This window comes from Rhinolophus sinicus, chromosome 14 (genome assembly GCF_057876585.1).
Source record: "Rhinolophus sinicus isolate RSI-liver-muscle chromosome 14, RSI-T2T, whole genome shotgun sequence".
Lineage (NCBI taxonomy): Eukaryota > Metazoa > Chordata > Mammalia > Chiroptera > Rhinolophidae > Rhinolophus > Rhinolophus sinicus.
In genome coordinates this window covers 149,884,377-149,911,380 of record NC_142514.1, presented here as the reverse complement: position 1 = coordinate 149,911,380, position 27,004 = coordinate 149,884,377, and the positions used below count along the sequence as shown (strand labels likewise).

The 27,004-nt window shown below is 39.2% G+C and overlaps 1 protein-coding gene across 9 annotated transcripts in view; it reads right to left on the bottom strand.

Moving 5' to 3' along the window:
* Positions 1-12,325: 12,325 nt before the first annotated feature.
* FAR1 (fatty acyl-CoA reductase 1) overlaps positions 12,326-27,004 on the bottom strand; it is a 63,183-nt gene continuing 48,504 nt past the window's right edge. For all 9 annotated transcript variants that reach the window (XM_019754476.3, XM_019754478.3, XM_019754481.3 and 6 more), the window contains 3 exons: positions 22,180-22,309; positions 16,690-16,817; positions 12,326-15,226 (listed from right to left, as the gene is read on the bottom strand). In XM_019754476.3, the coding sequence (XP_019610035.1) occupies positions 15,064-15,226; positions 16,690-16,817; positions 22,180-22,309 (421 nt within the window). In that variant the 3' untranslated portion in view covers positions 12,326-15,063. The remainder of the gene's footprint in view (positions 15,227-16,689; positions 16,818-22,179; positions 22,310-27,004) is intronic.

Here is a 27,004-nt window from a genome sequence, read left to right as displayed (position 1 = left end):
GGGCCTTGGGACCTCTTGCAGATGACTCATAGAGCCAGCACCTCATAGAGCCACCAAATTCCTTCCCATCTGCAAGAAAATGGCTCCCACCGTTTGTAACACCCAGCAGGCATCCCTGGAGGGCCCTGGAGGGAGACGCTGTGGTGGATATGCTCACACAGAGCCCAGCTCACCCTCTTCCCCCCCCCCCCCCCCCGGCTCTTGCTCAGATTCCCAGTCATCCTTTCCCTGGCCCCAGAATGAAACCTCCTCCCTTTGAAACTCCAGACTAAGTGTGGACACAAGCACTTAAAAACGACATTTGCCAGATTGAATTTACTTCCAAGACCCAACACACCAGCTGTGTGAAAGCAGACCCTCAGTCCATGTTGCTCTTGTATGTTTGAGTTAAGTACCCGTGGCACCACTGGGTTGTCAGAATCTGCTCTGAGCCTGAATGAGGGTCTTCATCCCAGGAGGGGACCAAAGACTTGCCTGTTAATGATTATAATAGCTACCATTTATTAAGCTGACATCGAGTCAGGCGTTGGCCTGGGTACTTTATATACAAGAGCATATTTCATCTTCACAGCCAATCATTTTACAGGTGAGGAAACTGAGACTCACCCAGGGTAAATGAGTTGTCTGAGGTAACCAAGTGGCAGAGCCAGGACTTTGACCTAGATCTCTCTGGTTTTCAAGGCCTTTGCTCTTTCCCCTCCACCAGCCTGCTCCTCTCAGTCATGAGGAAAATGGTGGTTTCTTGAAAGGGAGGAAAGGGACCCAAGGCCAGGTAACCCCCAGGCATCTTTCTTCAGCAACTTTGGAAGGACGTGGTCTGCAGAGGGCTGTAGTGGGTTCCCTGAGAGATGGTGTGAGGGTTCCAAGCCCACTGCTCTCCTGGACCTCACTCAGCTCAGAATGGGGACCAAGAGAACTGGAATGGAAGCAGGAGGGGAATGGAGCCTGGGTGTGGTGTTAGCTTTCAGAGCTTCCCAAAGCTGCCTCTGCCAATTCCTTGCTTTGGGCTGGCACCCTGGCTGCACAAGAATGTATTGACTTGGTGGCTTTTTCGTGGCGGAAGAGGAGCCTGTACTTGTGGAGGCAGCACCTCATTGAACCACACCTCTCTCCCCAGGGCACCATAAAGGCCCATAGCTCACAGCCACTGGGGCCATTGCACAAACCTGATCCACCACTGGTTGTTTTTCTTTGCATGTTCCTGGGTGACAGCCAAGTCACTCACTGTCAGAGGGCTATTATCCTGCATGAAGAAACAAGAGAGATTAATTGCTGTTGGGACTGGCCCGTGCAGGTCTTCTGTGGCCTCCCCAAGCCCCCAGGATGCACTATACTGAGCCCCGAGGAGCAAAAAAATAAATAACAATAGTCCCAATGCTCAGATTTTGGGGTTCAGTTACAGGGATACTTATAAGTTCAGGCTCTCCAATCCTCAATAGCTTGTGAATACTCATACAGAGGGGGACCCATGAATTCAAATAACTCACTCAGAACTTTTAATTCCCTACAGTGTGCCTCAAATATTTCTTGAAGTTCCCAAGGAGTGCTTGTCGTATATAATCATGAACCAATCCATCAGTTTCACCAACCTTGACCCCCACCCTACAGCTTGCCCTGATTCTTCCTTTTATGTCCCCTGTCCTCACAGTTGCTTGAGGGAGTATCCACACTCCCAGAAATGACAGTGCCCTTTCTGAAAAAGCCATGCCTACTCCAGGAGGACTGCCACAAGACTATAAAGCCTTCTGTGCAAGCAGAGAAATCTCTTCCTTGCTTTGGGGTGACTTGAGCCCCACCCCCAGCCTTTTGTCCCAGTTCTCATGTGCAGCCATACATGGTAGGGCTGGGTGCCAAGGATGCCAGCCAAACCTCTGGGCCTCGGGTTGTCAGAGTGATACTGGGTTTTATATCCAGGAGGAGAGAATGGCCTCTCCTCACATTCGCATGGGACTTTGTCACTTAGGGACCTCAAAACAGTGCTTCTTGAGCCCAGAGTCTCACAAGGTCTGTGACTCACCTCTGTACCAGGACTCACAAACATTTAAAGGAGCTTGGCAGAGAATAAACACCTCCTATAAACAGCCCCGATGTACTCCTACCTCCCATCTTTCTCTCCATCTTCTAATCCCACACTTAATGTAAAATTACCCTTACGCATATCAGCTGATGTAAATAGCATCCAGACAGTGCCTAGTCCGCCAGCTCTGACTCCCATTTGGCGCAGCTAGAACACTCTGTCGCATAAGTAGCTACAGTGCAGTGGTGGAAAAGCGATCATAGTTGCAAGCACAGACAAGGGGCATATAAATCAAAGTGGGTCTTGGAGAAGGAACATCTGAATTGAGACTTAAACAGTGAATAGGGAAAGTTAAAGTATAGGGATGACATTCCAGACAGAAGAAACAACATGAGCAAAATTTCAGGGGTGTCAGCTTGGTATTGCTGGAGTGGAAAAATGCAAGGCAGGGAGAGAGAGGGGGAAACAAACGGAAGAGTCAACAGGAACCAGATCAAGGATGGTTTTATGCTCTACATTGAGGAGACTGTACTTTATTTCAGGCAATGGGGAGCCATTGGAGGTGTCTAACAGAGGACTGAGGCGATTAGCTCCAAGCCTGGCCTCTTCCTTGGGCAGCTCCTACCCGCCCAACACTGCTCATGGCCTCAGGTAGGTCCCTTCCCCTGCGAGCTGACTTCTCTGTGCCTCCCACTCGCCTGACAATGGCCTCTCTGTGATTTGGACAGATTGTTCTGGTTACATGGGATGAATGTGAGGAGTGCCAGAGAGGAGGGAGTGAATCTCCTAGGGCAAACGTTGGAGTGACTGGGGTAAGAGGTGATGAGGACCAGAGTGGAGCAGGGGTAAAGGAGGAGGAGGAGAGAGGGGAGTGGAGAGGGAGCAGGTGAGGAGGAGGGCTGAGGCAATTTCACAAGCAGAGCAGCGAGAATGACTCCCAGCTTTCTGACTCCAGGAGCCCCAAGCTGAGCAACCACATGTATTGAGGCCATTGACTAAGACAGATGATTCTCCTCCCAGGAGAAGGGAGAATTGGGAGTCAGGAAAATGACCAGTTCCTTTTTGAAACTGTGTGCATCTTTGAGGGTTGACAGGTGGACTCTGGAAATATGAATCTGAATTGAAGCTCAGGAGAGGTGTCTGAGCTGAGGATATAGATTTGAGATTATCAGATGGGAACTCATGCTTGTGGACGGGTCGCTGCCAAAGATCATCTGAAGGTGAGAAGAGTGCTGAGACAGAGCTTATATAAAGAGAAGACACAAAAGCAACATCAGTAAAGGGGATTAGAAAAACCCAGGGTATAAGTGTAGTAGGGAAAGCCAAGGGAGCGGGGGAAGAGTAAAAAAGAATGGAGCCGTCAACCGCCAACTGGTGCAGAGAGGTTAAATGAGATCAGGACTTGCTGACAAGAATCCACTGGCTGCGACTAGCCAGAGTGCATTGTGCTGCAGTGTAGGTGGCAAGGGAGGGTGTTGAGACAGAAGAGAAGACCACTCTTTCAAGACCGGAGGTGACAGGAGAGAAACAAGAAGGCATGAGTGTGAGGAGCCCGTGAAGGGAGTGGCTGTCTCTGAACGGGGTACATTTGAGCAGATGGCTAGGGAGTAGGGAAGGACGCAGGCAGAGCAAGGAGTTCGAAAGAATCATTGATAAGTAGGCCTTCTGGAACAATCAAGAGGAAAAGGGTACCTAAGGATGGGGTGGGGGGTGGAGTCTGGCCTTTGAACAGGTAGAGAGATGTGGCTCCTGACACCCAGGGCAGGGTGGCAGCACCGAGAAGAGGGTCTGTCAGAGGGCGCTTCTTGTCTGAGGCTCCCTGTAATTTGGGGAGAAGGAATCTGGACTGATTCCAGATGTAGGAACTTGTGGCGAATGGAATAGGCACAAAATAACCGCAACAGGGAGTGGGACATGCAGCTGGCCAGGAATGCTCAGAAGAGTTGTGCTTTGTTTATGCTCCATTTTTCCCTGCAGCTAAGTGCAAGAAAATTTGCTACAGAAGGTGAATAGCCTGGGCATTCGTTCTAACCCTTTTTTACTTTCACTTTTCTCCAACAGGCAAGTAAGTATCGTAAAAAACCTTAAGCTGCTTTTTTCATGCCAATATTCAGCAGTGCCAGGCCTTTAATGGAAGGCCTGCAATCGCCCAGAAACAATGTTACTGCCGAGGCTTCCAAAAGGCCTCTTCAGCCCTTCTTCTGCTCCACCTCGTTGGGCCCCAGTCAGGTAACGCCTATTGGAATATTGGCTGGAGGCACCAGACGTTCCAAAGACCATCTTTCGTCACAGCATGACTGGATGTGCCTGTGTGAGAAGGTGGCATAAGCAGTTATATTTCATATATGAGAACTGTGTGTCTGTAGCAAGCAGAGAACAGATTTCTAGGTTGAAGAGTACTATAGAAGAGTTTGGGGATTGCCTCAGGCTCCCAAACCAGCAGAGGCCTGAAAAAAACATGGCTGCAGTCCCGCGGCAGGTCTGGGGCACCTCCCTTCGTCGGGAGGCTCCGTCAGCCTCCCCTCTGTTGACCAGACCCCTTAGCAAAGTCCAAGTGAGAGCCTCCAGGGCAGCTTCTCATTTCAGGGATGATCTTCCTCTTTTTCTTTCACTGTGACATTCTCGCTTTGAAGATCCTGATGGGCAAACCCTTAATCCAGCCTCCTCTTAGGTCAGCCCTGGGGAGTTGCGGGGAAGGGGGCAGGCAAAAGGAGCACAGGGGACGTGTATGAAACCACCAAGTAAGCTCATCTGGGAAAGAACTATTTGACAGAGTGCCCTCCCACCTCAGGAGGAAGCTGACCTTCTGTCTCCACTGTCTGAATTTGTGCCCCTCCCACCTGTCACCCACAGCATTGGTGCCCCTCACCCCACTCCACTCCTACATCTGCCAGCCGCTGTTACTTACCCCTCATTTCTGGATTCACTGCATCTAACCCAGGCCCTCAAAGCTCCGCTGTGTCCCGTGCCCGATATCTCAGGGCTTTGGACCAACAGGACTCCCATAGAGGCCACAGCCTTGTACCCCTGCCCACCCTTGTATCCTCGACCCAGGCCCGGACTCTTCCTTTGGCAGCTGTTACCAGCCCAGCACTGCGCGTGGCCTCATGGCTGGTTTTATCCCCCATGAGCTGACTTCTCAGTGCCTCCCACTTGCCTGGCACTGGCTTCTGGGTCCAGCAGCCATGGGAATGACTGGACTAGAAGAGGCCCTCCTGCGATGGGTCCAGTCATCTGCCTGAGTCACACTGAGGGCCGCTGTCCTCCCCCCAGATGTCACCCCCACTGATGCTGAGTTCCTTGAGGACCGAAAAGGTATTGGAGCCAGTTACCTTCCCAGCACCTGACCGAGAACCTGGCACAAGGAACATTTGTGGGTAGACACATGGAAAGAGGGTCAAATGAATGGATATAAGAGGTCAATGCCCTTCCTGCCAGGGGAGTCCTCCAGGAGACCCCTGCCCTGATTTCACCCCTGTGAGGCTCCATGACAGCCTGGTCCTCACTACTTCCTGGTATTTCAAAAGATGAGTCCAGTTGACTCCAGAATTTCTAGAAGGCGCTTTGCAAGGTGTTTATGCTAGCCTTGAAGAGTAACAGGTAGACTCTGGAAATATGGATCTGAAGTTCAGGAGAGATGTCTGAGTGAGAAAAATAGTTTTGGAATCACCAGAGGGGAACCCATGCTTGTGGATGGGTTGCATCCCCAGACTTCTAATATACGAAAAATCAGCTGCAACCTGGGTTTTTTGATATTTGCAGTTGAAAGCATTCCTGATACAGACTTGATGCCTCAACTGAAATGTGCAGGAGGGGTGAGAGCAGACAGAATTTTGCAGGTAGAGGGACATCATGATAAAGACAAGAGAGCTTAGAACTTTCATAGAACATAAGTGGTTGGGGCATGGTGAGTGGGGAAATTGTGAGGGACGAGAAGCTATTGTCCAGATCACAATGAGCTTTAGAAATTGTGCTATGAAGTATGGGCTTGATCCTGGGGGCAGTGTACACGTGGGAAATCACTAAAGGGTTTTAAGTATGGAGGCTAACACAATCAGTCTTGTGATTTAGAAAGATCCTTCTACTGGAAAGATCGTCCTTTGGAAATTAACCAGACTAGAAGCATGGAAATAAATTAGAAAGATGTCACTATTTAGGTAAGAGAAGTGCTGATCTCTGGACCAAACTGAAGCCATGAAGATGGAAGTAAGTTAGTATATCCCAAACGTTAAGGGAATAGAATGGAAAAGATTTGGTGACTGACGCAGTATTTAGTATAAGGAGAAGGAAGAGTCAGAATGGTTCGTTTCTAGCTCACTTGGATGGATGATAGGTCTTTACTAATGGGACACAGGAAGAGAATTTGGGGGGGAGATAAGAAAAAGGCATGAGATAATTTCCATTTTGGACAGTCTTGAACATTCTTTTCCAGAGCTGGCCTTAGGGAATGGATGCACTATAGTGAAGTAATACAACTTTAATCCAGTGTCTGACATATAAGTGTGTGTGTGTGTGTGTGTGCGTACGTGTGTGCGCGCATGCGCGCGTGTGCACTGGGGGGTGGAATGTACAAACAGAGGAAGACAGACTGGGTAGAAATAGTGGAAAGTTTTTTTTCAGGCAAAGAATTTGCCTTCTGGATGTTGGTGGGCTGCCCCAATCTGTGAATTTAGCAATCTGCTCTGTAGTGATACGCGTGTAAAAAGCAGGGATGATTCCCGTATAATGACTGTGTGCCCACATCAGGAGCGGAGGGAAGTAGTGGCCAAGTTAAAAGGGAAAGGCAGTGCACCTTTTTTCACGACAGTCAGTAGGCTTTATTCCATCACATTTGGGGTCCTGAACTCGACTAGTGAGGGTACCAGCACTGCCAAGCTGTAGACAAGGAGCTGTATCCAAGTCCAGACAGGAAACAGATGGCACACTGAAAAAGAAAGTTTCAGGAAGGGACTAACGACAAAAGCATGACAGGGCTAAGGCAGCCAACAAGCGAGCTGCAAAGGAGCTGCAAGCCCTAGCAACCATGGAGAGCTGCAGGCAAGGGGAGGCAATTACTGGGACTCAGAATCGTGAGCTGTGAGAGGGAGGCCACCTACAGAAGCAGTGGCCTGTGGTAGAGGGATGCAACCACTGCCAAACCAGAGCCCAGAAGTGACTGGGAAATAAATGCTCCTGTCCTCTCTCCTCCTGTTTTTTGCTTCTGCCAGTGCTTCTCATTGGCTGAACCCAGCTGGAAGCCAGAAGGCCAGGGAACGAAATGTGTCATCCACAAAGGTCAGCTTGCTGTGGCAAAGAGCAGTGGAGAAGAGAGGAGAGTGAGTCTGTAGGGGCAGAGTGGGGGAAGAGAGGCGGGGAACATCCTAAGTGAGACTTGAGACAATTAGAAATTCAACTCAAACGCCAACAACTAGAAAGTGCTCGCCAAGGGAAAAAAGTAACTAATCTATTTTGTGAATGTATTGGCTTAAACTGCAAGGGATAAAAAATAATTTAAGCCTGGGGGGGGGGGGGGGCGGACCTGGCAACTGAATGTGGAAACAATTGTCCATTCTCCTTTGGAAATGAGAAAGGGTGAGAAAGTTGTGCGGAGTGCCTGGAACAGCAAAGACCCACATCTAGAGCTAACAGAGTGTTATTGAACAATTTCCAAACACATGTAGTACCCTGCAATTTCTAGTTGTAAGTGAAACTCTTCTGAGCTTCGATTGAAGAAAGAGCCTTGTTCAAACAGGAAGACTTTAAATATATGTATTATGTGGGAGGGTGGAATGGTTCCCCTTCCATTTCAGTTAAATGAGTTTGTTTCTGGAGAGTTTAAGCTCTTTCCAGTTACAAGCTGATTGTCCTTGTGCCTTTAATTTTTCAGGGTTGAGAACTATAGGGCTCATGGAATGTAAAATGCTCTAGGAGCCAAGTTATATAAACAACCAGAAAAACCAACAGTTTTGTTTCAGACTTCTCTTTTAAACACATGCAAGAGGAGGGAAACTCCCAAAATGTTCTCGGAACATAAATGGGGCCCAAATCACATAATCACATACTATAAATCTCTCAACCCCAGAAAGAAGACAAACTGTTGTTTGCTTGACGACCGGCTGACTACAGATCACTGGGGTAAATAAGGTGAGTTGTCCCAAGGTGGGGCTAATAAAAAATCTGTGGAGATGAGTGATTTGAGAAATGGCCATCTCTGAAGAATTATTCTGCTCATGGGTGAAATAAGTGGGAATTCTGTTCTTGGGTGGAGAAGTTGTGAAGAATCCTCATTCTATTCCAGTGGGCAAGAGCTGTTGGCTGCTGAAAAGCCAGTGCAGAGGGATGCTCGATTAAAGTGATAATACTAACATCACACGGGGAAAAGAGAACTGCTTTTTAAAATATTTTTATTCAATATGCACAGAACTTGTATTCTTTAATGATAAAAAATGTGATAGAAATATTAGAAATGGGAAAATCATAGTGCAAATTGGAGACTATACACTGGGTCACATTAATTCTAACATAATTCATTCCACGGTGTGGGACTTTTTGGTGATTTTGAGGGAATGGTTACTGAACATTTACTGTGTGCCACACAGTTTATAATCATTATATCATTTAATCTTTACAATCACCTTACCAGGTAGGTATTTTACAGAGGTGGAAACTGAGGCTGAGAAGTTGACTCATTCATGGTCACACAGTTGGGAAGTGGAAGTCAATTCTTACCTAGTCTCACAGCAAAACTAATGCTCTTTCCACTACATAGTTCTGCTTCTCTGTCCTTATAGAAGTTTTGTTATAATATTTTTTAAAATTTAGAAGTGAACAGGTACTGTGCTCTACACTTACATTGGAATAGTATGTTAGAGATGCAGAGATATGGAATGGAATACTCATTTACAAAAACAATCAGCATTCTTGTACTGAAATGGCAGTGGAATTTGCTGAAAATTGCTAAAGAACTGCAATTTTGCACATTTCTGTCATCTGCTTTTGTCTTATTGGGGAAAAAATATCTGGAATCTTTTCTTCCAAGAGTTGCAAGTTTCTCCCAATGAACTTCTGGAAAAGGGTCAGGCAGTTCCTGAATCACCTCGAATGTCAAATCACCCACAAGTCTTGTTATGAATACACGTGCCTGGGCCCCATCCCAGATGTTTGCTGCAATGAAAAGGCCACTGGGGGTGGGGGACAGGCATTTCTGTGTATGGAGCTCATCAGATGACCCTGCTGTATATACTACTGGCTGAGCGGAGGGAAAAGCAAACCTGGATCATCATTAAAATCACTTGGGAGACAATTTTGAAAATTCAGATCCCTAGGCTTCTCCCTAAACCTAACTAATCAGAAACTCAAGGGGGTGGGTCCTGGAAACCTCTACGTTAAAAAAATTACCCTAGTGATTTTGATCACAGGCCAGGTATGAGAGTCCCTGGTTTGGGGGTTAGTGGAAATGAACTCTGCGCTTGTGGTGGTTTATTAGTAGGTTGCAGAGAGATATGCATCACCCAAGGAGAGATGGGGTTTTTGTGTCTGCTTTATTAATTTCTGACCTAATTGTTCGAAAACCCTAGTAACACTACAAAGAATGTGAACTCATCCAACTTAAATAAGAATTAAATAAGCATAGTGCTTGACAAATCCTTCCTGACATTTTTTTTACTATTATTTAACATTTCGGGGAAGGCTATTTTCCCCATATTCTTTCTCTGATAGCAACTTTCATTGGCTGAATTATTTGGCATGTAAAAGAAAGCCAATCAAGAGACGTATTAGACAGTACTTTCACCTCACCGTATCAGTAGACTTTTTTCTCTTAATTTAGAAAAAAAGTCAGTTCATTTGAAGCCCCAAATGTATTCATCTTTAATAGGCATGGGGTGTTCTGAGTGTGTGACAGCCTATAGTGCACTCTGAGTGTGCAAAGGCCTTCGGTCGGCCTCTAACTGCTCCCCCAGCCTCAGCTTTTCTTAGTCATCCTACCCTTGTGCACGAAAAAATTTCCTCACTGTTCTCCACACTCCCCAGCCTCCATACATGTTGGATACCTGGAATGCGTCCCTATCCCAGCATTTCTCCCAATCAGACTTAAAACCACAACTCAGATGTCATGTTTGTATGAGCTGTTCCCTGAAATACTAAGCATTACATCACTCCTCTCTGCTTTCAGTAGCTTGCTGTTTTACGTTACATTAAAATTGTTTATTTTCCTATGCTAATAAAACCCTCACAGGCAGGCAGTGTGTCACCTTCATGTCTTGACCATGGGGAAGCTGTGTGGTGAGTGACACAGACAAGCAGACTGCTGCCATATAAAACACAGCACCTAAGCCACAGCAGGTACCCAGGATTTGTTGAATACATAAATGCTGAGTTTTAGACATGAAGGAGCCAAATAGGTATTTTAGTACAACAGCATGTCAGAGAACCTCTCCACATAGTTCAGAAAGATGCAATAGTGTGGCCAACAAGTGTAGTAAGCTTTGGAGCTAGACTACGAGTTCAGACCTTGGCTCTGCCAGTAGCAGTGTAACACGGGGTGAGTTATAAACGTCACATACCTTAGTTACCAACCTATAAAACACAGGCAATAGAGGTACCCTCCTCAAAGAGTTGCTGTGAGGCGTAAGTGGGTTCATACATGTAAAATGCTTAGATAGAGCCTGGCACATATTAAGTGCTCAACAAATATTCCCTAGTGTTATTTCTATAATGTAAAAGGTGCAAAGCTTGTTTTCTTCTCAAGAAACCAACACTAAGTGGGGAGAAATGACAGGAACCTGTGAAAGATGTTAACATAAAGCAGAAAATTAGGTATTACAATGCCAAACAATTAAGTACCGATGAAATACACAATCTCCTGGGACAACTATTTTAAATAAAACTACATTCAGCTGTATGTTTAGGTTCAAGTGTATTTGTTCAAAAACAAAACCAAAAAAAGCAGCTCTTACACTAGGTTGAGTCATATGAAATTGTCTTTATAGGTCAGACTACCAAATATTAGCATTTTCATATGGCTCAAAACTTTTAACACTTTCTAGTTACACCTTGCTCAGAAAAACTGCAGCGAGGGGTAGGGGATGGGAGGGAGAGGTAAAGAGAAAAGAGAATACTAGTTTTTCTGTACAACGGCAGAAAATAAAGGAATTCTGTCCCCAAAACATCTCTGGAGGACATCTAATTCAACCTCATAAAACTGTAATGTGAGAACTAAGTTAAATGCCTAAAAGAATCTTAAGGTAAATATTTCAAAGAGAATAAGAATGTTTGTATATTTTAATGAATTCAGAGAAAATCTCCACTGCCTTTCTCTTGTATAATATTACAGGTATAGTCTGTGATCTGTGACCAAAAAAAAAAAAAAAAAAAAGAATTTACAGTCTTAGTCCTGAGTTCAGACACACAGTAAGGATAACTAAAACTTACTTTACATTTTTTCAATATAAATGTATGAGAGCCATCAACTTACAAAGGAGCAGATCAAACTTAACTAATGTTACTCAAATGTTTCTGTAATTAAGAAAAAGGAATTATTTAACAATTTTGCACAACTATGCTCAATTCACAAAGATGATTTGTTTAAGACTCTTAAGGATAGCGGAGATGTGTGCTAAGAGGGCATGCCACCATTTAAAAAAGACAAATTCATTCTAAGACTAGAAAATGCTTAAAGATAAAAATATTAACTCAATAAAGAAAGCATTTCACTTTTTAAACAGAAAAACTGTTAATTTAATTAACTCATTTCTATATTGAGTTAAGCAGCACACATTCCTTTCTCTGGTTTCTCACGCAAAAGGCTAGAGTTTTCCTCAAAATAGAGCAAGTCAGTGCTAAATGGTTTCAGGTCAGGACTTGGAGTCAGCCTGAGGTACAGGTAACTATTTATACTCACCTGTACGCCAGTCTAACATCTCTCCTTTTATACAGTCCATTTCTATTACTAATGAATGATCCCTTATATTGACTCACTAGATCAATCACTACAAGTGTACCTATAAATTATCATTCAATGTGGAGGAGAGTAGCTGGAGCCTAATGACACCCTGCCAGTCTCTTCATACTGTTTATAGAAAACAGAAAAGCCTCCTCATCTTAGCTAATACATAACAATACTTTTAAAAGTGTTCATCCTGACTACCCGCTTCCCCTAAAAGGCTGTGTAAGAAACTTAGACTTAAATAAAATTAGGCTACAAGAAGTAATGAGTACACCTGAAGAAAGGTAAGACGGTAAGTGAGGACTGCTTCCTGTAATCCTAACCTCATGATCTCACTGGCAATTTTCACAATGATTATTGTAAAAATACAATAAATACTATAATGGAAATATAGGGATTCATTTATTACTTTTTGGTTTACAAACAAAGGCACCCAATAATGCTTCTATGTATTTCTTATAAAAGATTATCAATTTACATTTAAAACAAAAAGCAAAAAACCCTGAACCAATTCCTACAAACACAAACAAGGGAAGAAATAAGATTGTTTTCCCTCCCTGCTTCCAAGCTTTATTACACAGATTCAGAAAATGTTTATTTTATACCATCCTTAAGTCAAAAAACATATTCCATGCTTCTGTGTTGAGTTTTAGGACATATTAATGTTGCCAGGTCAAATTTAAATACAGTTAGTGACATCACAATTGACAAATGCATATGCCAGAATTATAAGACTCAAGAGTGAATGGGGGGAAAAAAAACAAATGTTTTACAATACAGCTTTATCAAGTGAATTAAATGAAATGTTAAATTTATTTAATTTTTTAATAGGCTATCCTGTTAAAATTGAGTTTATGTAGAAAATATAATCAAACAGAACTAAAAACCATGTCTAGCAAATGACACAAACAGAACTGTTTCCAAAATCTTTTAAGTTCAAGTTAAGCTTGAAATCTAGTTAGTGGGGATTACCAATCTACATGTGCTTTATACTAATTTTAACACTAAGTTCTGGAATGACACGTTAATTTATTCATTAGTTTTCTTTTGACAACAGAATTCTAAATACACAAAATAAATGCAGTGGCCTCAGCACCCTCCCAGTGAGCATTTCTTTGTTAGATTACAAGAACAATGACAGTTCCAAAGATACACACCCTGTGTGTATTTCACATGCCTACTGAAGTTGTACCTGATTCATTTTCAAGATACAAAGACAGTCCATCTGATTCTCAGTATATTTGGCAGAAGTATAAAAATCATACAAATATGAGCATGTTTTCAACACATTATGCAAATGTATTTGGAGAGCTGGGGCACTCAATGTACACAGCATCTATAGTTAATTACGCGGGCCACTTTAAATAAAGGCATCACCATTTATTCCATCTTTAGATACTGTTATGGTCTGTCTCTCACACCTTAAACAAGGTTTGGTCCTAGACCAGACTTTAGTATAATTCCAAAGAATACATATGTATTTATATACATATTTCTTTTAAAATAATGTTTAAATGTTTTACTACGGAAAATCTGGCTTCAACATGGAAGCACTTTTCCTTTTCAAGATTACACACCTGCATGGAAGAAGGTGATTTCCTTTACATTTAGTTTTTTTTTTCACAATAACAAAATAAACTTCTTTTACACTGCATTTAAAATGACGAAGAAAATTAAAGTGTAAAGGTCTATGTAACTTTTTATATTGTGAAATGACCTCATTCAACATATTCAAGATACACTGTTGATGATTTAAATATAGTACAACTTGATCAGCTAAATTAGAACGTTATGCTGATCTGTTAAACCAAATATATGTTAAAACAGGAGCGTTAACTACTATTAAGGTTTAAAGGGAATTATATCATTAAAATATACATTAATTTTCTTACTATTGCTGGTTTCTATAATGCATTTCTTTCTAAAGCTAAAACCACATGCAGAAAAAATAAATATCTTCAAACTCATTCAACAGTTTGCTACTTTACGTGGTATGTAAATAAAGTCTTTAATTTTATATACATTATTTTATGCATTATTTTATTTTTCTTGAAGGAATTCAGCTCTCAGGGTTAAAAGTTAGTATGTGTTTATACACGTGAGAACATTTTCTTAATGTTATGACTACCTGCAAAAACATTCTTCCATAATAATGTACTTTCAGTTTTCATTGGAAAGACAGTATAAGCCTTTTTAAAGTCTTATTAATAAAATGTATAAAGGGAGGAGAGCACAAGTATGGTGAGTCCCTTCCCAACCCCCCATTTGCCAAAGTCTCAAGAAATCCTCCAACTTCAAAACAAGAACAACATATCACAGGATCGATTTTTATTCGGTCACAATGTGAACAAGAAAAATGTATAATTTTTTTATGCTAATAGTCTTATTGAATTCATTTTAATTTTCCTTCAAGAAACACATAGCATGTTGATATGGATTTTCAAACCCATTTAGATCCAGTAAGATCTTTAAAATAATACGTAGAAAGCCTTCTGATTATGAAAGCAACTGATTGCTTATAGAAAAATGGTATGCGTCAGACCTCTAATCAGAGAAAGAAAAATGAGAACACGTCTTTCATGTCTGAGACCACTCAACAACTTACAGGATAATGTGAAAATAGTTTGGCTATAATTTTATCAAAACTAAAAGCCTTCAACGGAGGAAAAAAAATTAAACACTGAGGAATCAAATACCTACCAACTTCGCTAGTATCCCTGTCCAAATAAATGCTTTCCATTGCACTAAATATTAGAATTAGAAATTCACTATATGTTAAGGCATATTTTAATTAATATGTTCCAGAATTGCACAGTTATACTGGTCAGTGTTCCTACGTCCCCACTCCTACCCTCACCCCACCCCTTTTCCCAAGGGATCCAAATATTAAGTCATGGTTTTGGTGGCTATTGCAGATTTGAGCTGGCATACTGCATGTGTTCACTAGGTTTTTATGAGCATAAACATTAAAATGTTACATAAAATGTACCATAATTTACTCCACACTCCGATCTAAGATGGTTTAATGTCTTGACAAAAGGTGAGATGACTTAAGTACATTTTACACTTTGTGCATTTAGACCACCATATGCATAGATGTTCTAATGCTAAATTCTTGTCTTCAGTATCTCATAGTGCTGGATGCTCGGAAGTACGACAGAAACTTGTAACACAGACTAACCACAAAGTACCAGATGTTTCTTGCCATTTGTGATCTTGCAATAAAAATACGCCAGATCAGGATTACAAGGACAGTATTGAAACCGTAACGTATGTTCCTCAACCTGGAAAGTAAATCAGGAGACATATTAGACAGTATTTTCTGGAATAAATATTGTTGGATAGCAGATAATTAATGCTCAGTTGTTAATATAATCAAAGTTCAAAGCCACATTAATTTGAAATTTATTTAAAAACTAGAAATCCTTAAGTTAGAAAGTTAACAAAAATCAAACCTGACTGTGCATATTCTGGACTACAACCCATCAAACAAAATATTACCTCTATTAACAATGAATAACGCAAAGCTTTTTATAACAGTATATTTGGGATGCAAATTTATTCATTAACAAGTGTTACTGAGCATCCTTCTGTGTGCCCAATACTGTGCCAGGCAGCAAGTATATTGTAGGTAAAACAGACATATCCCTTACACATCTAGAGCTTCCTATTTAATCTAAAAAAGTTTGTTCATTGTACATATCATCCTACAGACAAAATAAACATTTTTTTGACATCTTTAGCTGCTTACGAGTTGTCAGACAAGTGAACTTAGTCCTTCATTTATAGGTGAATGATCAAAGGCCACTGGACAAGAATTCATTCGTGAGTCAAACATGGCAGTAGCTCTAGACAGGAGGACCCTCCCATTCTCAAAGAGTGACATGCATATTATCTTGCTAAGGTTTCAAAACATTTTGATGTTTTTAATGGTGTTAGAAAGGAACACAAATCTTTAGATGTGCAATGTTACACACATTCCTTCAAATTCAACAGGCAGTGCAAACTAGGACTATAATATATGAATAATGGGTGTTGACAAAAGAGCTTTGAATTCAATGTCAAAAGCTCATTGTTCTAGTTTGTTTTGCCACTTAATACAATATGACCTAGGCAAACACAACTTTCCTAAACCTCAGTTCCTCATCTATACAACTAACTGCCCTGAAAAGCCTCACAGTTTGGAGGCATGAGAAGAACATAAGTCTTGAAGGTGATGAATTAACAGTGATTTTTCCTCTTCTGAGTTTTTTTTTTTTAAACAATCATTATGTATTATTTTTATAAAGAGACTAAGGGAATAATTATAACTCTGTTTTATAAACAAAGAAAAAAATCCCATGCTGAATCATGTATTATTGTCTCTTTTCCTCTTCCAAAGATGCATTTGAGTAGGGTAAAAAAAGAAAAAATCTTTAAATAAATAAATTACCTCCAGTTTAAAATATATTTTTATTTTCTCTTAATATCTTTACTTCTTCAGTAGCAAGATAACGGAAGATAATAGCTATTTTTAAAACTAAAATCCACCTGGACATACTGCTAAGAAACAGCATAAATTGATAAAGATATCAAGTTTCAACAATATTAAGCTAAATCAATGCTACCATAGTTCCAATCCAAAGGTAAGCCGTTTTCCTAAAACAACAGATTAGCAGTATCTTTCATTCAGTATACTCCCCCGCCAAAAAATTGTGTAATATTTCCTAAGGAAGATAAGAGGAAATCAAACCCATGTAAAACTTACTTGTTCAGATGTTTTCTAGCTGCAGGGAGACCAGACATTTCTTCATTCAAAACATATTTCTTAGTTCCCATGCAGTAGTTCTCTATGTATTCTGCCCAATGTAATTGCCGTACGTCAATATTAAAAGTCTACATAAACAAAAAAAATGACTGGTTACTTTAATTTTGTTTCACAACTAGGTAAAAATTCATACTTTTTCTAAAGGCCAATTCCAAACGACATGATTATAAAATACTTACAGTATTAATTTTTAAAATCTTACTGCTGTTCACAAAAAAGTTCTTATTCCTATTCCATACTTTCTATTAAACACAGAAACACTAAGAAGATAATCTGAAAACTCATGTCAACATTTAAAGAGTATATTAAGTGTGAGGAGAAAGAAGCCCGCAACACCAAAAAAAAGGACAAAATCCCATTATCCAAATAGATCTATGTATTCCTCACTGTTTTATACATGTATTAACACATTTATTTCCAGTTTCTATCTACAGTATCTTCTCTTTTCTTGAATATCTTGCATACCACACAGAATAACTTTCCTAGCGAACGGTACTGACATCAAGAGAAAGAATATGTTATGAAAGCTGGCTTAGGAGTTTAAATGACAGTAACTAGGCCATCTGATGAAAAAGGTAGATGATTCTGGAAAAGGAAGCTTTACAAAAACGCTATTTCATGACAAAATAAGAGAGCTATGCACTACGAAGTGCTCCTGCACACTTCTGGAGTGATAAACAGATTGTTCACTATATACCATCACTTATCTAAAAACAGCAAGTTGTAGACCATAAAAAGCGACCATAAATAAGTTGTTAAAGTAACATCACACTTAAAATGGAGACTTGACTTAAGATAGAAGATATGAGAAGGTCATACGAATGTGTAACTGGATTCCCACAGAAGAGTGAAAAAGAATGAAATAGAAGTAATATCTGAGAAGACAATAGCTGGAAATTTTCCAAAAATAATGAGACATCACGACATAGATTCAAAACACACATATACCATATGCATACACATACAACTAGACATATCAGAATAAAACTGTTGAAAGTCAAGGAGAAAAATTTTAAAGATGTCAGAACACCATTAGATTACTTCAAAAAAAAAAAAAACAACTGACAGTTGACTTGGGAAGAAGCAATGGGAAACCAAAGATGCTTTCCAAGTGCTCAAAGAAAACTGCTGACATAGAATTCGATACCAGTATGTGTCCTTGAAAAATAAAGATGTTTCCAGAAGAATAAAAACTGAAACAATCTGACATGAGCAGAAAACTCATACTTAGAGGAAGTGCACTAAAGGGCATTCTTTAGGCATAATGAAAATGATTCCAGACTAAAGTCTCAGATGAAAAAAAAAAATAAAGAACAATAAAAGGACAATTATGCTGGTAAATCTATATGAATACTTATCACATAGAGTGCAATTAAGATAAAGGTTATAAAAAAGAAAGAATGGTTATGAGGCTTATAACACATATATAGAATTAAAATATGTTAACAATAGCAGATAGGTATTAGTCTTTGCATTATCTGAGAACAGGTGGAATTATCAGTATTACATTAGACCTTGATAAATTAAGGATGCTGTAATCTCCAGAGTAATCTACTAAAACAACTGAAAAATAATATATTTCCATGTAACTAATACAAATGGTAAAATACAAAATTGTAAAAATAACCTCAAAAAAAGCAAGAAAGAAAAAGAACTTAAAACAGGTAAGACAAATAGAAAGGACTAAGAGTCAGATTTAAATCCAAAATTATCAGGAATTATATTATGAATTAAACCCTCCAATTAAGGGTCAAAAATCGTCAGACTGAAAAAAAAATCCTTATGCTACTTATAAGAGAAATATTTGAAAGATGAAACAGAAAAGTGGAAAATAAAAGGATGGAGAAAGATAGATTTCTACCAGCAATATATGAAATGCCCATTTGCTCAAGGCCTCACCAGAATATGTTGAGTTTGCATTTTTGCAAATCTAATAAGTAGTAAATATCTCAGTCTTAATTTGTATTTCCATTTTTTTCTGAGTGAAGTTGAGTATCTTTTCAAATGGTTAAGAATCACTTAAGAATTGTTTTTCTGTAAGCTGTCTCTCTAGTATTGACATTTTTGGCCATTTCTACATAAGGTTTTTTTTATGTAATATGAAATGCATACTAAATTACACTGAAATACCACTACACACCCACCAAAGTGGCTCAAATTAAAAATGAAAATTAAAATGCCAAATGTTAAGGAGGATGAAGATTAACTGGAACTCTCATATGCTGCCACTGGAATGTAAGTAGATACACCCCCTTTGGAAAACTTTTGGCGTTAGCTACTAAACTGAACATACGAATACCCTTGGACTCAGCTATTCTATTTCTAGATATATATCCTACACAAATGTGTGTACATGGTTCATAGAAGAATTATTCCCAATAACCAAAAACTGGAAATAACTCAAATGTTTATAAACAAAAAGTAAAAAAAAAACTACTGTCACATCATATCATTTGTGCAAAGTCAAAAATGGGTAAAACTAACATTTAGTGTTAGAACTCAAGATAGAGTTAGGAGAGAAGAGGTAGTGATTTGAAAGGGGTTATGCGGAAATCTTCTGGAGGTAATTTCTATTTCTTCACGTGGGTGCTCATTTTCTAATAATCCATTGAGCAATATGTAGTATGCTTTGGGATGTGGGGTGGGAGGGCGAAGGTGGGGTGGAGGAAAGTATGGAATCAGCAGAAGCCATAAATCTTTCAGCCTGAGATTATCTGCAGGACCCTGCTAACTTAGACCATCTGCTTTGAAGGTTAAAGGCAGAGAGGAAAAATGGCTATAAAGCCTGTGGGCCCATAAGTTCAGAAGTGTTCTATATCCTTAGAGAACACTCCTTCAAAAACATAAGAATCCAAGAAGTTTTATCCTCAGAGCAAGGATGAAAAAGACGTAAACCTACCACACATAGAAGTGGGCAGAGAAACAGCACACTTGAGCACTTCTGTCATGCAAAACCAACAGAATGGACTAAAGCTGCACAATCCAATATGGTAGCCACAAGCCACATGCACCTTGAGAACACCTGAAATGTGGCTAGCCTGAACTGACATATGCTGGAGTCAGTTGGAGTGCAAAATGCACACAGGTTTTCGATGGCTCAGTATGAAAAATAAAAAGTAAAATAGCCTTTGAAAAACTTTTTAAACTTTAAATAACTTTTAAAATTGTTATTATATGTTATTTTGGATATACTGTGTTAAATAACATATTATTAAATTTTTTTTTGGAAGAACTAGGAAGAGAGAGGAAGCTGGTTCTGGGAAGGTGGGGAAAAAAATCACCTTTGAGAAACTAATCATGCATTAACCAGCCCAATACTCTATTTAAGGCCTGTATTTACCTGAGTTATGCTAGAAACCTAATCAGATATTTTAAAGTGGTTCTGGCTTGTTAATGACAGCTAGTTAATGCTAATAGTCCACTAGGCTATTGGTGGAAGCAAAGGTAAATCCTTACTGGGAAACTGCAATTTCAATATAGGCTTCAAAAAAATTCCCACAGGGCCGGCCTGGTGGCTCAGGTGGTTGAAGTGCTATGCTCCTAATGCCGAGGTTGCCGGTTCGATTCCCACATGGGCCAGTGAGCTGGGCCCTCTACAGCTAAGATTATGAACAATGGCTCTCCCTGGAGCTGGGCTGCCGTGAGCAACTGGAGGTCGGTGTGAGCTGCCGTGGGCTTCTGTGTGCTGCCAGTAGCGGCCGGTGGCTAGCGTGAGTGGCCAGTAGCCGGCGAAAGCTGCTGTGGGCGGCCAACTGACGACCGGGGACTGACTACTTCCGCCGGGGGGGAGCACAAGGCTCATAACACCAGCATGGGCCAGGGAGCTGTGTCCTACACAACTAGACTGAGAAACAACGGCTTGAACTAGAGTTGGGCGGGGGAGACAGAAAAAGGGGGGGAAAAATTCCCACAGAAATCCTCAAGGAATGTGAATTTACAATCAAACACCAATAAAAAACAGAAACAAGGTGCCAGCCTAAACAGAAACCCAGCTTAATCGACAGATCAGATCTGAACAGTCTGCAGAAGTTTGAATGATCAGAAACAGAATTTAAAACGATTACGTTTAACCTGTTTCAAGTAAAAAATTCTAAAGATTGCTTAATTAAGAAATGTCCGTAAGATCTGAAAAATAAATTGAACTAAAAATGAAAATATAATGACTGAAACCAAAAATTCAATTGGGTGGTTTAGACACAGCTAACAGAGTGCCATAAAACTTTAATAAATTATCTAGATTTCAGGCCAGAAACAGAGATACAAAATATGAAATTAAAGTTAAAAGACCTGGAGGAGAGAATGATCTAACATATACTAAAATTTCACAAGAAGATAAGAACGGTGAAGAGGCAATATTTGAAGAAACAATGGCTAAGTATTTTTCTGAACTGCTAAAAGACATAAAACTTCAGATCCAGGAAGCCCAACCGAAACAGGATAAACTTTTCAAAATTACACCCACATTCATAGTGAAACTGCAGAACACCAAACACAGAGAAAAACTCTTGAGAAGAAGCTAGGAGTAACATATCACCTGTAAAACAGCAGTAAATTAGACTTTTCAAAAGCAACAACATAAGAAACACATGAAAAGAAAGTTACCGTTAATGTGCTGAAATCATGTTACAGAAACAAGGGTGAAATAAAGACATGTCAGACAATCAAAAACCTAGAGTTCACTACTAATAGACCCCATACTAAATCATATTCTAGTATTCTGGATATATTTCAGGTGGAAAGACAATGATCCAAAGAGAGGATCTGATAGCAAAGACATTGGTAAATATATAGCTACATTTAAATAAAACTGAACAAAATAATCATTTCTACTTAAGAGGTTTAAATAGAAAACTAAAGCAATGTATTAACCATGTAAGTTAGTGGGGGTGGTTGGTAATCACAGCTAAAACATTTTAAGGTCCTGAATGTCCTTGAGGAAGAGACTATAGAAATTGTAATTTAGACTTTATTAGGTATGCATGTTAAAATACCTAAGGTAACCTCAAAAAGAACTCAAAGAGTTTGTTTCAAACTAACAGAGGGAAAAATGTGGAACAACAAAAAGTATATGAAAAACAATTTCTGAGAAAAGGTTTTTCAAAACTCAGAAAACAGAGTAATTAGGGGGAAAATGCATAAAGAAATCAAAGTTCTCTTTGAAACTGACATTAAAAGAAAAAAGAGAATCAACATTTCAATTATATTTTAAAAATATCTGCTTCACAAATTCTTACATTGTAAATTCTAAGGTAAAGCAATTTTATTTCATCACCAACAATTATGATTCAAGCTTTAATGAGAGACTATAAATACATCAATAACTTTCTTGCTGCATAATGGTTGTGGAAAATATCCAATTATTTTTCAGGTTGCTATGGTTGTCTAATTAGTATGCTACTTATTTTCTAATATAAAACAGAAAATACTTGCCTTTTTATCTTCAGGATTTAGTTGGTTCATTAACATATTGACATTATCAGTATTCCAAACCCAAGAATTACTTGTGAAATATTCAAGAAACATCATAGCTCTGTGAAGACGAGTTATTGTTTTCATCATCCTGTTATAAGAAAATGACAGATTTATATTTTGCATAGATTAGGAAAAATCTCACCACCACCCAGGGTATCAGTTTCTATACTGAGACATTAACAGTAAAATTATAATGCGTAATTCAATAAGTGTACCAAACCAGCAGGTCTAATAAGAATATTTCTGCATCTTGGAAGGATATTTCATAAATCCAAAACGAAAAAAAAAATTGTAAGCAGCAGCAAATGCATTTAATATTATCTAAATAGAGTTCTGCTGATGTATGAAATTAATTTTCAAAGGAAATACAATACTTTAAGGTCGAATTTTCTACATATAATAAATACTAAGCAATAAATGGATTCAATTAGAATTCCCTTTTTGTTCCGTAAACCACATTTTAGTTCAGCTGCATTTACTAATATTTCCTCTGAATTCAAAACATGTTGTATTACATTACACAGAAATATTCATTTGCCATTTAGTCAACTCTCTCTATATTTTTTAAATAACTTTCTCTTTAACACTGACAGGTACTGCTCTTGATCATCTGGATGTGCCATGAAATCAATGACTCATGCTGAAAACTTTCTGAAATAGATATTCACTCATCTCCCCAAATCCCTAGTATCCATCCTTATAGAAATAAAGGAGTTTGAAATTTTCTTTTTAAAAGGGTAAGGGGTCTTAATCTTTAAATTTGCCACTTTATGTATCATGGCTGGCTCACTGTTAAGTCATTGATATCATAACATTAATCCGAGCAGTAACATCTATAAAATAATCACCGATAATAAATAGGGAAAGGGAAGAAAGAACTTTTTGATACAAAACACACCCAAAATTCCTAACCTCCTATAAACAAAAAAAATAATTTTTGGAGAGATACTTTAAAAGAACTCAATTTATATTCCCACAATGATTAGCATTATATGAAATTTAGGGAGTCCCCAAATCAGGCACTTTAGAAATGGGGAAAAATTAGAACATTAGAAATGCGAGGGAGGAAAAATCAAAACAGTAACATAGTTAGCTAAGCAATTCTGATGACACATACATTTAGAAAGAAACCCTGAATCCAGAATACTGAGAGAAAATGAGATAATACTGACTTTGTAAAAAAAAAAAAACAACTGCAGTTCATGCAAGAAAACAATTACAAAATAAAACCTTCATTAAACACGAAAAAAATTATTGGGCATCAAAGGCTATATTTGGACGAAAATAGTTCACACAGCTCAAAAGCACTTGGGAAAAAAACAAACAATACATGCTGCTTTTAGAAAAGAGATTAAACACTTTTTCCTTAAAAAAAAAAAAAAAAGGGACAAATTTGTAATTAAATCAATATTGACTATCACAGCCAGTATAGTATATTTGAATCACAACACATACACGTATTTGGTTAATATGGTTTTCCAACATACATCTTATTAAAAAGTTTTTCTTCCTAACTCCTTTTTCACTGGTAATTCTCACCTAGTCTTATCCTCAGATTCATTCAAGTAATTTAAAATTACCCTAAACTCTATCACTGATTCAGCCATTCAAAAATAATTACAATAAAAACTGGAGTGAGAAAAGGAAATCTGAAAGGTCATCTATGAGTAAAGTTCATAGAGTATTTATCAAACCTCTGGGAGATAAAAAGAAACTTAAAACTTTGGACCATCACTCTTTGGTGAGACATGACATAAAAGCAAATGCCTGGGACTACACTGCCATGCATGTTCTGAGTATTTATTTACCCTTTATTATGGCAATGCACAAAAAATAATCAATCACAATTCTTTACAGTAGGGCAAGATCTTAACAATCATCTAGTACAGGGTTTCTCAACCTCAGCACTACAGACATTTTGGGCCAGATAACTCTTTGTGGTGGGGTGCTATCCTGTGCATTTTAAGATGCCTGGCAGCATCTCTGGCCTCTACCAACTAGATCCAGTAGCACCCCTCCCCCAGTTGTGATGACTAAAAATATCTCCAAATATTGTCAAATGTCCCCTGAGGTGTAGAGAACCACGCAGATTAAAAAATATCAGGTTCAGAGAAGTTAAGCTAAATAACCAAAAGACAAGACCATGTAACTATTTTTTAATGTCATTTTAAAAAGTGATGAAATATCTACTACATTTCAAGAGCTACAGTGAACAATTTATACTGCTTGTATAATGTAAAACACGTATCCCAGTCCTAATGGCTATTAACCAGGAATCCATATGATGCATGAGGTGTACTTTTTATAATTATGTCAAGATATAAAGCAAATCAGACTTTTATCTAGCTGACACTCAGAATGATGTGAATGAGTAAAATGTACACCATGAATGACATAATTGACATTAGTTTAATGTAGAAGTAGGCACTACATTGAGACCTCAATATAAGGTATAAAGCCCAGTGATTGGCTCAGTAAATGTCTGAACAAATTAAATAATATAAATTATAAGACTTCATATTTAACATTTATAAAAGTGCCTAAATAAAAAACAAACAAACAAAAAAAAGAAACTTTGTTTCTTACTGTTTTTAGACTTTAAAATTCCCAGAGGTCAGATCATTCCTGATTTAATACATAGCCTCACACAAGACAAACCTCAGATAATAAGATTCTTTACTTGATGTTTCCTATTTGGAGCAGATTTTAATTTCCAAAGGTGGCTGCAATATCATCTCCCATCCTACATGCTCACCTATAATGTCACCTTGACTATCTTCCCATCAAGAGGTGAAGGTAACTTATACCCAATAGATGAGGTGGAAATGACCCTGTGATTTTCAAGGGTAGATAAGAAAAGGTGACAGAGCTTTCTGCCTGGCTCGCTAGAATACTTGCCCTTGAAGCCTTCAGTTACCATGTATGCTGTACCACTTCCCCTGAGGCTGTCATGCTGTGAGGAAGCCCAAACTGGTCTATGTGGAGAGACCACATGGAGAGGCTCTGAGAGACTACAGGACAAGAGAAAGACACCCGGCCACCTCAGCTGCTCTGCACCCTTCCTCTCCTTTACCACTTACTCCACGGTGACCTGCTCCAGTCCCTATCTGACAGCTACCATTTGAAAGACTCTGAGACAGGACCATGTAGCCAAATCCTTCTAGAATTCCTGACCCACAAAACTCATAGGCGATAAAAATTAAAAAAATGTTGTTTTAAGATACTAAGTTTGAGGGGATTTGCCACGCAGCACAGGTAATGGGAACAGATTTTGGTACTGGCCAGTGTGGGGCTGCTATAATAAAAACCTGAAACATGTAGTATTTGCTTTTCGGGTCACATGGTAGACAGAATCTAAAAGGTCTCTGAGGTGACCATTGGTGAAACATGAAGGACCAAGAAAAGAATCTGAGTGAAGCCTTAAAGGGCTTTAATGAATGCTGGTGAGGCCTTAAAGGAAAGTGAGAAAAATATTGTTGTGAGTTGGAAGAACAAAACTGTCACCAGTAGTAATATGGAAAACAGAAACTGTACCTAATAAACTTGATGATCTAGCCAAGATTTCCTCAAAGACAAATAAGGTGATCTTTGAAAAATGAACTATTTCTTTGAGTGGAATTTAGAGGAAATGTAAAATTCCAGGGAGGAATTCTTTAAAAAACAGGTTCTGAGCACAGGTCAAATCCAGAATTTTGATGTCAGATATTTTGTTAGGACCTCAGAAAGATCTAAGGTAGTACCTGAGGAACAGAGTGAAGAAATGAAATAGAGTCACTATAGTCAAGCTGCTAAATTAGAGAAAACAATTCTATTCTTGTTTTAACTGGCTTTGGAACTTAAACCTCTGAACTTTCCAGTCCTGTGTCAATGCCTGGATATATATCACTTCATTGTATGTCAATACCTGGACATACACCAGACCTTCAGATAACCCTGATTACTCTCCCAAGGACTCACAGATCCAGACCACCTAACATCCACCACCTGACATCTATTATCCAGACCACCAGATATGACCAGACTTCCTGGCACCCATTCTCCAGATCACCTGGCATTCATCATCCAGACTGACTGACATCTGACTAATAACTCTCCTGGACCAATCCTAGGGCTAAAAATGCAGGACTGATTCTTCTTAACCATGTACTTTTTACTATAAGAATTCAACTTTCTTCTTCAGAACACTCTGGGTATCGCCTAGTTGTGTTTCTGATTTGCAAACCCCAAAAACCTTTGAATAAATCTTTATCATTTATTTCTAACCAAAGCGTCCAGACTTTTTGAGTTTGTTCAACATACCTAAATAGAACCTTTCAAACAAAAGGCTTGATTCGTAAAGAAATGTCTCATAGAAACCCAAGAGGCAGGACCTAAGAGTCGAGTTTAAGGACCTAAGAGGCTAGGCTCTAAGATCTAAGGATGTTGTCTCATAGCAACCTCATAAGGAACCCAAGACAGAGAAGGGCATATCTCAAAGAGATCTTTGGTATGGCTTTGGTCTAATGGAGTAGATTGTCTTAAAATAGATACACAGAAAATCCAGTTTTAAAAGGAATCATATCAGTTTGTACTTGAAGGGACAGAGACAGTATAAAATGAAAAGTGGCCTTTGGATCAAACAAGTGCTAGCAAACCAGAGTCTAAGGGACAAATCTACCTGTTTTTGTAAATAAAGTTTTATTGGAACACAGTCATGCTTATTCATTTACATACTATTTATGGATACAGAGTTGGGTAGTTGCATGGTGGAGGCTACAATTGACAGCAGAGTTTAGTAGCTGCA